At 31.5% G+C, this 15742-nt stretch overlaps 1 protein-coding gene across 1 annotated transcript in view; it reads right to left on the bottom strand.

Annotated features, from left to right (window-relative positions):
- LOC145241654 (mammalian ependymin-related protein 1-like) overlaps positions 1–15721 on the bottom strand; it is a 70789-nt gene extending 55068 nt beyond the window's left edge. The window contains exon 1 of the mRNA XM_080104788.1: positions 15176–15721. Coding sequence (XP_079960914.1) covers positions 15176–15242 — 67 coding nt within the window. The 5' untranslated portion in view covers positions 15243–15721. The remainder of the gene's footprint in view (positions 1–15175) is intronic.
- Between the last annotated feature and the right edge of the window lie 21 nt (positions 15722–15742).

Here is a 15742-nt window from a genome sequence, read left to right as displayed (position 1 = left end):
AAAAAGGATAGAACAATAAAAAAGGATAGAACAATAAAAAGGATAGAACAATACAAAAGGATAGAACAATAAAAAGGATAGAACAATAAAAAAGGATAGAACAATAAAAAAGGACAGCACAATAAAAAAGGATAGAACAATAAAAAAGGACAGAACAATAAAAAAGGATAGAACAATAAAAAGGACAGAACAAAAAAAAAGATAGAACAATAAAAAAGGATAGAACAATAAAAAGGACAGAACAATAAAAAGGACAGAAAAATAAAAAGGATAGAACAATAAAAAAGGATAGAACAATAAAAAATGATAGAACAATAAAAAAGGATAGAACAATAAAAAGGATAGAACAATAAAAAAGGATAGAACAATAAAAAAGGACAGCACAATAAAAAAGGATAGAACAATAAAAAGGACAGAACAATAAAAAGGATAGAACAATAAAAAGGATAGAACAATAAAAAAGGATAGAACAATAAAAAGGATAGAACAATAAAAAGGATAGAACAATAAAAAAGGATAGAACAATAAAAAAGGACAGCACAATAAAAAAGGATAGAACAATAAAAAAGGACAGAACAATAAAAAAGGATAGAACAATAAAAAGGACAGAACAAAAAAAAAAGATAGAACAATAAAAAAGGATAGAACAATAAAAAGGACAGAACAATAAAAAGGACAGAACAATAAAAAGGATAGAACAATAAAAAAGGATAGAACAATAAAAAATGATAGAACAATAAAAAAGGATAGAACAATAAAAAAGGATAGAACAATAAAAAAGGATAGAACAATAAAAAAGGATAGAACAATAAAAAAAGAACAGAACAAAAAAAAGGACAGAACAATAAAAAAGGACAGAGCAATAAAAAAGGATAGAACAATAAAAAAGGACAGAACAATAAAAAAGGACAGAGCAATAAAAAATGATAGAACAATAAAAAAGGATAGAACAATAAAAAATGATAGAACAATAAAAAAGGACAGAACAATAAAAAGGATAGAACAATAAAAAACGATAGAACAATAAAAGATAGAACAATAAAAAAGGAAAGAACAATAAAAAAGGATAGAACAATAAAAAAGGACAGAACAATAAAAAAGGACAGAACAATAAAAAACGATAGAACAATAAAAAAGGACAGAACAATAAAAAACGATAGAACAATAAAAAAGGAAAGAACAATAAAAAAGGACAGAACAATAAAAAAGGACAGAACAATAAAAAACGATAGAACAATAAAAAAGGACAGAACAATAAAAAAGGATAGAACAATAAAAAAGGACAGAACAATAAAAAAGGAAAGAACAATAAAAAAGGACAGAACAATAAAAAAGGACAGAACAATAAAAAACGATAGAACAATAAAAAAGGACAGAACAATAAAAAAGGATAGAACAATAAAAAAGGAAAGAACAATAAAAAAGGAAAGAACAATAAAAAAGGACAGAACAATAAAAAAGGACAGAACAATAAAAAACGATAGAACAATAAAAAAGGACAGAACAATAAAAAAGGATAGAACAATAAAAAAGGAAAGAACAATAAAAAAGGACAGAACAATAAAAAAGGACAGAAACATAAAAAAAGGATAGAACAATAAAAAAGGACAGAACAATAAAAAAGGACAGAACAATAAAAAACGATAGAACAATAAAAAAGGACAGAACAATAAAAAGGATAGAACAATAAAAAAGGAAAGAACAATAAAAAAGGACAGAACAATAAAAAAGGACAGAACAATAAAAAACGATAGAACAATAAAAAAGGACAGAACAATAAAAAAGGACAGAACAATAAAAAAGGATAGAACAATAAAAAAGGAAAGAACAATAAAAAAGGGTAGAACAATAAAAAATGATAGAACAATCAAAAAGAATAGAACAATAAAAAAGGGTAGAACAATCAAAAAGGACAGAACAATCAAAAAGAATAGAACAATAAAAAACGATAGAACAATAAAAAAGGACAGAACAATAAAAAAGGAAAGAACAATAAAAAGGACAGAACAATAAAAAATGATAGAACAATAAAAAGGACACAACAATAAAAAAAGATAAAACAATAAAAAAGGACAGAACAATAAAAAGGACAGAACAATAAAAAAGGATAAAACAATAAAAAAGGATAGAATAATAAAAAGGACAGAACAATAAAAAAGGAAAGAACAATAAAAAAGGATAGAACAATAAAAATGATAGAACAATAAAAAAGGATAGAACAATAAAAAAGGATAGAACAATAAAAAATGATAGAACAATAAAAAAGATAGAACAATAAAAAAGGATAAAACAATGAAAAAGGATAGAACAATAAAAAAGGACAGAACAATAAAAGATAGAACAATAAAAAAGGACAGAACAATAAAAAAGTATAGAACAATAAAAAGGACAGAACAATAAAAAAGTATAGAACAATAAAAAAGGACAGAACAATAAAAAAGATAGAACAATAAAAAATGATAGAACAATAAAAAAGGATAGAACAATAAAAAATGTATAGAACAATAAAAAATAATAGAACAATAAAAAAGGATAGAACAATAAAAAAGGATAGAACAATAAAAAATAATAGAACAATAAAAAAGGATAGAACAATAAAAAGGATAGAACAATAAAAAATGTATAGAACAATAAAAAATAATAGAACAATAAAAAATAATAGAACAATAAAAAGGATAGAACAATAAAAAATGTATAGAACAATAAAAAATAATAAAACAATAAAAATAATAGAACAATAAAAAGGATAGAACAATAAAAAAGGATAGAACAATAAAAAATGTATAGAACAATAAAAAATAATAGAACAATAAAAAAGGATAGAACAATAAAAAGGATAGAACAATAAAAAAGGATAGAACAATAAAAAATAATAGAACAATAAAAAAGGATAGAACAATAAAAAAGGATAGGACAATAAAAAATGTATAGAACAATAAAAAAGGACAGAACAATAAAAAAGGATAAAACAATAGAAAATGATAGAACAATAAAAAAAAGTATAGAACAATAAAAAAGGACAGAACAATAAAAAAGGAAAGAACAATAAAAAAGGATAGAACAATAAAAAATGATAGAACAATAAAAAAGGAAAGAACAATAAAAAAGGAAAAAACAATAAAAAAGGATAGAACAATGAAAAAGGATAGAACAATAAAAAAGGAAAAAACAATAAAAAAGGATAAAACAATAAAAAAGGATAGAATAATAAAAAAGGACAGAACAATAAAAAAGGATAGAACAATAAAAAGGATAGAACAATAAAAAATGATAGAACAATAAAAAAGGATAGAACAATAAAAAAGATAGAACAATAAAAAAGGATAGAACAATAAAAAAGATAGAACAATAAAAAAGGATAGAACAATAAAAAAGGATAGAACAATAAAAAAGGATAGAAAAATAAAAGAGTGAGTCATTTATTTTCTCCTATTTTATAATGTAAACATAGTAATGATTTCAAAAATAAAAAAATAGATGCATTCAGTGCAATCATCTATAATCGTAAACGAAACCAAGACTCATGAAGGATTCTTTACAAGATTATCTATTACAAGACATGGGAAGACACAACACTGACAACCACTCGAAAGAAATAAGATGTAAGCGTCATACACAAGGTGTATCAGAATTTTTTCTAGGAATTTTTGTCACCCCCTAACACGAAATTGCGAATAAAATATTAAAAACTTGTAATTTCTCCTTTAAAAGTGGGTTGTTTATTTTCTTTATGGATTATACTTCCAAAATAAACTATTAAAGTCGTATAAAACGTAATAGAAATATATATATATATATATATATATATATATATATATATATATATATATATATATATTAAACACTAATGAAATTAATTGAATTTTACGAGTTCAGTATTGCTCAATTTTTAAACTTTAAAAATCTATCAAAATTCTTCTATTTATTCTATTTTTACGGTATTTTCAGAGTCAATGTGAAATTTTATTGTCTTTCCAATAAATTGAATATAATATTTTAGACAAACGTTTTTTTTAATTCACGCCCCCCCATTTTGAAATGTCTATTAAAAAGTAAATAATTAATTTACTCACCAAAGTTTTATACATCACAAATTGAAGATAACGATCAACAAATAATATATTCAAATTTAAAACAAAAAAGTAGAAATTTACCTGTAAAGTCCGAAGTTTAACACCCTTTTTTTAAACCACGTTGTTGTTTTTTTTTTTGTTTGTTTTTTTAATGTAACCTTGGTCCTTCCTCCTTTTATTGAAAAACAATAGGGTTTGAATTACATTTTTCGAGTAGTTATAAGCTTGGAAAGACAGGGGGTCGAATTAATTCACGCCTACCCCCATTTTGAAATGTCTGTTAAAAAGTAAATAATTTATTTACTCACCAAGACAGGGGGTCGAATTATTCAATATTTTTCACAAAGTTTCTGATACACCTAGTCATACACAAAGTAATACATACGCTATCGTATTAATATATAGCTAACTAAAAAACCAGGTCAATCGGTCGGTCGGTCGGTCTCTCTCTCTCTCTCCTTCTCTCTCTCTCTCTCTCTCTCTCTCTCTCTCTCTCCCTTATTCACAAAAAACAATAAAAATGTAAACAAATTAAACAATGAAAAACCCCAAATAACTGTTGTTGATATGTTCACAAAAATAAAACTACAGGAAGGCATAAATTTTTATCCAAACACACACACACACACACACACACAAACACACACACACAAATGAAAATGTAGTAGTAGCAATAATATTTGAATAAACAGAAACACCAGCATTGGTCGGTCGGTCGGTCTCTCTCTCTCTCTCTCTCTCTCTCTCTCTCTCTCTCTCTCTCTCTCTCTCTCTCAACCAATAAAAAAGTTTTCAAAAAATAAACAATAAAAAAAAAACAAATAACTACTGTCGATATTATTACAAACTATAGAACTGCAGTGATGCATCAATTTTTCTCCCAAATATTTTAAATTAGAAAACGTACAGCGTCCGCCGGCCGAGAGATTTGTGTTATCGTTTTTTACTACGGAATAACTATTAAACTCAATTATTCCTTAGCAACTTTTACATTTACCAGAAAGATAAAACCCTAAGTTTTATAGAACTAGAAACAAATACAGCGATATGAACACGCTAATCGAATACCGTCTGGAGCGTTCGTAAATGTGTATTCCGGAATTAAAGTGTATTCCGAAATTAAATCTCATCAATCAAATTTTCCCGAAAGCGTAGCACACAAAGAACACACACGCTATCGCATTTATATATAGATTGATTAATTGAGAAACTTAGCAATTTAGGAAGGAGTGATCTAGGGGGAAAAAGAAAAGAAAAGGAATTGGCAAGAGAAGCAGTTCCGTTGATTCATACGAATGATAGGACAAGAGATCACTGAGAACAGCTGAACACAACTAAAAAAAATACACTTAAACAGGGGATCGAAATCACTACTGACAGCTGCACATAACAATGAGATACGGACAAACTACATTAACACTGAAATATATCACACCCAGTTAAACAGTTAATGCAGGCTCTGTAAACAAATAGACAATACGGTAGACCACATAATAAGTGAATTCAGCAAACTAGCCATAAAAGAACAAATAAACAGAAGAATCATGACTGCGTAGAGAAAGCAGTACTTTGCGAATTATACAAAAGAATGTGTTGTGAACACGCAGACGCTGACATAAATACAAATCAAAAACAGTGGAAAATGAAAACAGTCATATTTTATGGGATAATAACTAGAAAGAAACTGAAACATAAAGTAATTCTATAAACTATATCTCTACACGCAAAAATATGATATCAGCCTAGACTGATATCACACAAAATAATTGTGAGGATGAAATGACGAACGAAAAATGCGAATAATGTATCCTTAGCGAAGTTGATCGCCACTAAAATCTCAGAAAAGACCAATAGTCGTTGTCAGAAAGAAATCAACTGTAAACGGCTTTTGCGATAATGCAAAGTCATTTGCAATGATTATCGAAAAAGAGGAACGGGTACTGGAAATCTGGGGAGATTCAGACTCCAGGGAAAAATACCGGTTATAATCAGTGAACAATCATTCGTAAACGGCTGTTGCCATAACGCAAAATGATTTATAACATTTATCGAAAGAAACGGAGGTAACTGAAAATATGGGGAAACTCGTTGTCACCCAAGCTCGGGGAAACGCGACCGGAAATTATCGGTGAACAATCACTGGTAATGTCCGTGTGTGAAAACTCCTAGTGAGTAAATAACATACGCTAAAAACCTGAAGAATAATAATAATAATAATAATAATAATAATAATAATAATAATAATAATAGCAACAACAACAACGACAACAAGAAGAAAAAGAAGAAGAAAAATATTGTCATCATTGTGTGTGGACGTATTGCTAGTTTTTTCTCTTATCATAGTTGCAAGGATTTTTATCTTTCCAGGTGAAATAGAAATCAAGACTATTTCAGGAATGTACTTTCAATAGACTTCATAAAAGATATATATATATATATATATATATATATATATGTGTGTGTGTGTGTGTGTGTGTGTGTGTGTGTGTGTGTGTGTGTGTGTGTTTATGTGCGTGTGTTGCAATCATTGTGATCAAAGAAACATTTTTAGGGAAGTTCCATCGTCGGTTATTTCGTCCATTTTGTTAATTTAACACTTCTTTTTCATTTTATTTATTCGTTTCACGAGAAAAAATCTCGCAAAAGTACAGATTGCATCGTTCTATTCATAAATATGCCATCGATTTGACGACAAAGCAACGGCTCAGTTTGAAAAGACGCCGCTTTATTTTAACAGATTCCTTTCACATCAAGTAACGAACAAAGAAGTTTCTGTTGCTATGACTATACTAGAAGCAGTGATTTGCAGGTGTTTTTTAGTGCGCTAATGATACCTGGCGAATACTCATGGATTGTGTGTTCCAAAACTCCAAGTATAAGTTCTAGTACTGAAAATATTACGTGAAATGATGCCTCCACTCCAGTTTTGAAGCTCATGTTCACCGCCTCAAAGCCCTTACTGTGCATGAGCATCTATATTTGCTCAATCTGCTGAAGAAATTTCAGATTCAAGATTACAATATAACGTTCCAATATCCTTTTCTTTCCTCTGTCTTTTATTTAGACAATATTCAGAATAGACTCTCGTAATGATTTATGTTTATGGAAATCAGCATTAAAATCGCTATCTTGCATACATATACCCTGAGCGTTATTAATCATTTCTGATTGGAAGTCTTAAATTAAAATAAAATAAAAGCGATTTATATGAGCGAATGGGAAAGCTGAAAGATACGAAGAAGCTGTAATTATTTAATACGATCACATGAGATTAGAGAGAGAGGGGGAGGGAGAGAGAGAAAGAGAGAGAGAGAGAGAGAGTGAGAAAAAGGGAGAAAGGGACAGAGATTATTACGTAAATAATCACTTAAGATGTGTAAAGCCTGATGAGGCACAACATGGATCCCATAGCGGAAATAGTCTTCGCGTACCTTAAGACACACACGCGCAAAGGGTCTTAAACCCTTTATCTTACATATTTTAAGAAAACTTATCACTGAAGCCGAAACAAACCTTTCTCTAATCCAATGTAATACATCATCGAAAATTCCCCTTTGGCTTTTAACACAGCGAACTATATTACTCAAACTAACAAACCACGCAAAGAGGAAAACAAATCCTGCAACTTTCCAGAATGAAATCCAACTTATCCCCCTCCCAAATTCCCAGAACATCTACATATTTATTATTTAATCAATTGGAATCCATTATTTAAACGAGTATCATTTATTTATTTATTTATTTATTGCGGACTGTTATCCTCATCTTTTAGTTGTTGTTTAATGACGTTTCGGCCAACTATTCCTCCGGCCTTCGTCAGGTGGTAACCACGACAGGATAGGAACTCCGGATATCCTAACTGTATTCTCAGCAATTACTGTTTTCTTATTTGGAGTAAAATAATAATATATACTATTCGGTACGGGCCCGACAATGGAAGATCAGATAATAAATAAATCTGAATTCATGAGATTAAAATATCCAACCTTGACCGCCTTTCGGAGCCTGCGGCGCACTGGATAGAGACGTTGAATCTCTACGGTTCCAGGTGAGCATTGTCTGAAGATAGTGGTTTCAATCCCCCCCCCCAAAGCCGGTCAGATGCTTAGTTGGCCAAAACGTGGTGAGACGAAAAACAACTATGGAAGGCAATAATTGCTGAGAATGCAGTTAGGAGATTCGGAGTGCCTATCCCGTCGCGATTACAACCTGACAAAGGCTAGAGGAATAGTTGGCTGAAACGTTGTGAAACAGCAACTAAAATATGAGGATAATAGCCCGCAATAAATAAATGAATCTACATATTTATACGGAGGGATCCAAAATAAGTGACAGCTTAAGATGTGTTGCCATTTAGAACAAAACCAAATCCTAAAACGCTTAACCAACAAAGCATCCATTTGTAGTACAGAAACCACAACAATCGATTTAGCTCTAGTTCAGAAGAAAAGTTTTAAAAATGTATCATTTTATCAGATTCCAACCCCACACTTTTCTCATTAGAAACCAAGATGTAAGCAATCCACTTACAGACTGCTAAAGAAAATAACCATATTATTAAAGAGTATAAACGTTATATTTTGTTGTATACCTTGCCATATCTGCATCAGAGAAAATGAAAAACTCGACTTAGCAGCTAAATGAAGCAATCTAATATGAAGATTACGTACATCGATTCCAAACAAACCATTAATTAATACTTCTATAATATAAATTTCACCTGTCTGTTTAAATGTATGTATGTATGTATGTATGTATGTATATATGCCTAAAACTTTCGGCAGAGGAACAGATTTTCATAAGATCGGTATCGTTTGAAGCTCGACCCTTCGGACGACAAATATCGAAAAACTGGCTAAAAGCATTAATTCCTTCACCCTCAACTGGTCACTTTTCTACAGGAAGGGGTCGCCTTTGTCGCCGATATTTTCGAAATTCATCTCCTCTTTTTGATTGACTAGCCTTAATTTAAACCTTCGCCACCTCCTGTTTGGCGATGGATGCAACGACATAGACGTCATGTTTTTTTAACGTTCTTTTCCTCCTTCGCGGTACGAGTTCGAGCCTGCCTGCCTACTACCACTATTTTTTTTTTTTTTGCTCAGCACACACCTCCAAACACCCGGGCAACGCTGTGTACCTAGGCTAGTATTTACTAAATGGCAAGGAGCATGGAACAATTGCCTTAATAATAAATTACACCACATATTTTCTACCATCAAATAATGAGAATTGGGATATAGGAAGCAGAAAAAGGAAGAAGTAATCCTAACTAGACTACGTATACGTCATATTTTAATTACAAACTCTCATTTTCTAACAGGAGAACTTTTTTTATGTATACCATGCCATTATGTTCTTTTAATTGAATCTAAAGACTTCGAAACAACAAAAGTCCAGGTCTTCAAGTAACCAAGTTAGAAAAACGTTTTAACGCTGTAAAGATAAAAGATATATTAAATTTCCTAAAAATATTGCACTGAACAGTAAAATCTTAAAAATAGAATAGTAACCATCCCTATTCTAGAAAGAAAAGTTTCACAAAACCAGGTACGCATCTACAATCTTCTCATCTTGTATCTGTCTCAGAATAAATATAGAAAATGTGATCCTTTGCGTAAACATAAAACCAAACTGCATTTTATCTATGCTGATTAAAAGAAACTGTTTGCCCTTAAAATGATTCTATAGTGGTCCATGAGACAGTTAAACATAAAACAAACGAATGAAAACCATCGCCAATATAAAATGGTCCGTCTCTGCTTAGTGTGCATGTTATATCGTGGGTTGCGTTAAATCAATATAACATAAAATATCTTACTGCAGGGAGTCCAGCCTTCACGTTGGGTTTGTAGCAGCTCATAAAGAAAGAACATGACACTTACGGGAAACATTTTATTGATACATGACGGCATACGTTTATTAAGAGACACGCACACACACGTACCCACAATTCAAACATAATAGATGAAAGTTTGAAGTCCAAATATGATAAATGGATGAACGGGAAATAATGTTCATCTGGCCATTTTTAAAGTCATTGTGTTTTTTCTCCACTCTTCACTTCCGGTCGTTGATCTCGCGATTTCTCGCGAGAAATTAAAGTTTTAGGACTACGGTCAAAGGGAGGCGACTTTGCCCAAAGAAGCAAAGAGTTACTCCCCTTTGCATTATTAATTTGCCTGATCCCAACAGTACAGAATCTGGATGTGAGAAAAAACGAGTATTTCTTTGTATTGCAAATTGGGACTTGTGTGTGTTTGCCATCCATAAGAGATGAGTTTAACAGAAGTTGCCAGAAGACATTTAGCACTCGAACATGGGTTATTATTAAAAACAGTCTTGTTAGAGAAAAGTATACTACGTAACCAAGTTCTAATGATGAGTACACTGTTCCCGCGATTCGTATATAAAACGGTATTGTTGGAGAAGAATATATTATGTAAAGAAGTTCCAGTGAATAGCCCGATATTTTGTATTGAAAACGTTGTTGGAAAAAAGTATTTTCTGTCATAAAGATCTAGTTGCAAACACGTTGGATTTAATTTGTATGTAACGTAACGCACTTACACACGTTTACATACACGACCCAATGACATTTATTTTCTTCATTCTCCGGCTACGAGTCACTTCTCGTTACGATTTTGATGTCTCTTACATGATCGTTTTCTCTAACGTGGTCTTTCTCCTTTCATAGTTTTTTTTTCCTTACAGTGACGTCATTTCGCATTCCGCATGAATCTGCATACGCGCGTCCACGGTCTGTTACATGTAATCACCTAAGTTTCAATGGCGACCATGTGGTTTCAGTCAATGAAAGAAACATATTTCCATGGAGTGTTACGTAACATTTAATCACAAGAAGTTTATTAACTATATTCGCCACGTCTTTAAAAAATTGGGGATGTAAATTTACATAAGATTTAAAATTTCTTCTTTTCCCCCCTTGCTTTATATTTTAATTATTTGCATCATTCCATTCCTTTAATCATTTTCCTAAATATTCTATTTTATTTACGTAAATTGCCCCAGTTTCAGCTATTTAAAATATTCAAGCAAGCAAGATAATATCATCAGCGTGCCAGTACTGGTATAAAAAAAACCTGTGACCCGTTGGATCAGTATTTGTTATATTATCGCCTCATACACTATTTACACTGAACATTCATACAAGATGCCCTGAAGAATATCAGCGGTTATTCCGGCTGAAACGTTGTAAGAATAAGGTCAATGAGAACAGTAGTCTAAATAATACAAGGAATACAAAAGATAAAAATTCGTAATTTGAATCTAAAATATTCCGAAACATTATTTTTTTAATGAATTGTGGAATTTCTATAAACGTACGTAGCAGATAATAATAATAATAATAATAATAATAATAATAATAATAATAATAATAATAATAATCAAATTAACCAATTACATATATATTTTACAGCTTTGATGCAATTAAATTTTCCCAAATTTAAAATTTTGAAAACCTATCTCTCTTTGAATAATTCCTAATTATCTCCATCGAAGCATCGCTTGTCAACCAGAGAATGAACTCTCTACTCTAGGAAACAAAATTAAATTTCACTCCGTGTAGACGTAAAAATCTAGATTTGCTAAGTTTCTAAGGGATATAACATTTATTAAAATGTTATTTAAACAAATAATAAACAGACATAGATGGAATAAGTGTACATCGTTTAAGAACTATATATTAAAATTTTCAGACGAACACATCTCAAAAATATATTGACACGCTAAATAATAGTGTTAGTTTATAACAAGACTTCATATGCTGTAACCTTTACATCGAGTAGAAAAAATACATAGAATAATATAATCTTCTAAACAATCACAATATATATCTAAATGCAATAGTGAAAATAATAATCTAAGCTACCTCCCTACCGACAATTTGGAAGAATCAAATAAATTAACAGTAGACGTAGATAAAAGACAAAGAAAATTAAAGAAACATAGGTAAATAATAAGTAAAATAAAAACAAAGTAAAACCACAAAACAAGCAAATAAATGAACAAATCCTGAACGAATTACAGAAAGTTGTTAAAACCGGATGTCTCATCCCATTGTGACATTTAATCTTATATATGAAATACAGTAAGTTTTTTTTCTCTTTAAATGAGCTGAGGATTGCTTCGGTAACAAAAGCCAAAGTCAATATTTAATTCTTCTCCCACCTCGAGAAATATGACACGAGGGTCAGAAAGTTAGATTGAGAAGTTAACGCCCAAGACGAAAAGCATCTTAACCCTGCAAAATATGCATATGCAGCCCCGTCACCGTTTTCCGGTAGAGGTGCCTCAGGCGATTACTAATAAAGTAACCCCTTCTCAAAGAGGGAAGGTAAAGCCTGAGCGGATGAACCCCCTAGAACTACACAGAACAAGCATTACATCGCAATCTTCAGTGAACAGTTAGTGATATTTTTTTGCCATATATTGGCCTATGTTGTTAAAACTTTTACTTGTGTTCGCTTGCTTCGATTTTATTGTTTAGATTTGCGTGAGTATTTCTCTTTGCTTACACATGTCCAGACGAAGTGTCTTATACAGCGTTTTCCAAAATGACCTAACACATCTGTTGGTCAAAAAATAAACAAATAAATAACAATTAAACAAGTGAAGCATGCATGGTGCCCTGTGAGTACACAGTGAACGAGGCATAAAAAATGACTAAGTTCAGCATTTGCCCCCCCCCTCCTCCCTATTTAGTCTCAAAAGTCCCCAGGAGACGACAAATCCTGATGAAAATGAACAAACGGTACAGTTTTAGGCCTTCACATAAGTAAATTTGAGTTCTACACCATGCAAAAAAAAAAAAAAGAAATTACTAAGTCCATCATTTGCAACCCCCTTATTTAGCCCCCAAAGTCCCCAAGGCCTTAACATATTTAAATTTGAGTTATGCACCATACAAAACTGCTAGATAAATATACACAGAAAATGTTGGACAAATATGGTAAAATAGTCTCAAAAATGGAATGTTTTTATTAGCCCTAAAAGAGCCCTGGGACACACCCAAGAGTTACCGCGAAGTATAGAAAAAAAATATATAAATCAGTTTGTTACAACTTTTTAGAAAATTTTATAAAAATCCAAGGCATCAAATTTTTTCTTAATAAGCACATAAGTGTCAATTTTAGCCATTTTAACCCGAAAGGCTTCCCTAGGGGGGCAATCGGAGTTTTTCCCGCAAAATCCGTTCTGTTACTTTTTTACTCGTATCATGTTTAATGTTTGTGCAAAATTTCAAAAAGTTCCAAGGCGTAGTTATTGAAAAAAGTGCGGACAGACGAACGAACATGGGTGAATTTACAGGTTTACCCTCCTTTTGCCAGGGGACCAATAAAGAATTTTTTTTAAATGTACGTAGAATGCCATTACTAATTACTAAGACTATGACAAGAGATTATTCTTTTCATTCATTTGGCTCTCGAGTATATATCAGCTAATATCTTATATGTTTTCAGATAGAGTGATGTGGTTCTCGATTGATTAACTGTGTCGGATATATATTCGAGAGTCAAAAAATGAAAAGAATATTCTCTTATCATAGCCCTACTAATTATTTTAATGGAAACATTGATGTTGCCAGCTAGATATCTTCCATACTATTAGGTGAAAGTACAGAATGGTTACGAACCACCTTCCCATTTCAAGGTTAATAATGGGTTTCTAAGTAATAACGTCATTGTAATTAACACCATCACTATTCTGCAAAAATATATTTAAGAAAATAATTTATTGGCTAAAAATAATTTATTGGGATATTTAAAAACGTTATTGTGAGAAAGAATACCATGAACAAGATAAACGGTGTGTAGGGTGAATTCCATTATATCGCATCAAATTTTATCGAAAATATCTTTATGGTCTTTCGCCACAGAAATAATCGATATCAGATGCAACATTAACTTAACATTGGTAATATGGGAAATTATAAAACGGAGAAAGACCGAAACGAAATCGGATCAACCAAGAAGCTTCAACAGCACTTTTCTGTCCGAATCAATTTCATGCGGCACTGTGAGCCTAAAGTCGTTGTTTTAGCCGCTCCCTAAATAATCTATTTCTACCCCATTTCCATCACTAACTGTTGTCTCGGTGATTAACGTACACTCATTAACTCTTATCCTCAAGTGGCCTTCGGGACTTGATAAATGGTTACTCCCATGTAAAAAAAAAAAATAATAATACTTGCTTTCTCGCTTCCCGTTATCATTTGAAACGGTTTCATCAAGTTAGACGAAGGCACGTGTTTTACTACCTTTTGAAAAAACGTTGAAAAATAATAATACTTGCTTTCTCGCTTCCCGTTATCATTTGAAACGGTTTCATCCTAAAGTTAGACGAAGGCACGTGTTTTACTACCTTTTGCATGGCAAGATGAAAGTACATATATTATTTATATACACAAAATACACATTGGTTTTATCATCTAGTGGAAGATGAACCCGTTTATAGAGAAGGGGTGGATGTTACCAATATTAAAATACAGATTCTCTTTTTTATGATTTTTTTTTTAAATTTAAATAAAAGCCCTATTTTCAAGAGGGAAATGAAATTTAATATATAAAAGACTATATATCTGTCTGTCTGCCTGTCTCTAAACTCTATTTTCAAACTATATCACTCCGGAAACTAAAACTCGCAGAGCGGCGCTAGAGGCCTCAAATGATTGGATTTTTTATGGGCTGTTCTTTTATGGGTCTTTAGCTGGTTAAAATATTGTTAAGGGTCAAAAAGGGTTCAAAATGTTAAAAATTGTTATACATTTTATACATTCATCTTAGTTTATTTTTAATCAGTTCACATGCGTGTCCCGTTTGTATAGTGGTAACGTCACCAGCTTTGAATGCTATAGTTTTGCTTTCGGTTTCGATCCTAACTGATTGAACTCAAATACTATGTTTTTTTTTTTACTTTTGAAATCACGACTCTATAATAAAATATACGAAATCTGGACAAATTAAAATATCATATTTAAGCGTATTTTACGACCGGGCAAAGCCGGACGCCCCCGTGCTATTAATTGTATAAACAAAAATCGTTAACGAAAAAAAAAAGAACGAGTAAAAGATACTTACCTTGTATGTGGACAAAGGACGAGCACAGGTAAATAAAACAGATAGACATCAAAGAGCGCCGATCCATGATAGATTTATCACTGTCCGCGTTGCCGACCAACACAAAACGTAAGATCAAACTCAATGTTATAACAAGTAACGAATCCTCTTATTGATTTCTGACTTATTCACAAGAAGAGCTATTGATCTTATCAATATTACTAACTTAAAGTCTAATACTAAGTGATAACAACAGGAATAATTTGTGATATCTGTTCCTGTCTTGCGTTATCTAAAACAAGCAAACGTAATTGAAATATTGAATTCTGAAGCAAAGACGGCTTCTAAGCAATCAAAAATACGAGAAATAATAATCTTTCTTAAAATACTTCCTTTTTTTTTTAATGTTTGCAGGACAATGCCCGATAGCTCCACCGCTCTAATCACGCAATGTTTCTTGCACGGAGATAATGCGAGATGTCAGCACGCACCTGTTTTTATAGCACTCCTATGGCCGTTAATACCTCGTTGGCGGCGTTGGTGATGATGGTACCGGGGTTTGGTGGAATAGACGATGGTCTGGTCGAT

The sequence above is a fragment of the Euprymna scolopes genome, chromosome 20, assembly GCF_053919585.1.
Source record: "Euprymna scolopes isolate OS-2025 chromosome 20, ASM5391958v1, whole genome shotgun sequence".
NCBI lineage: Eukaryota > Metazoa > Mollusca > Cephalopoda > Sepiida > Sepiolidae > Euprymna > Euprymna scolopes.
Note: the sequence above shows the minus strand (reverse complement) of the source record. Positions and strands in the feature narration are given on the sequence as shown.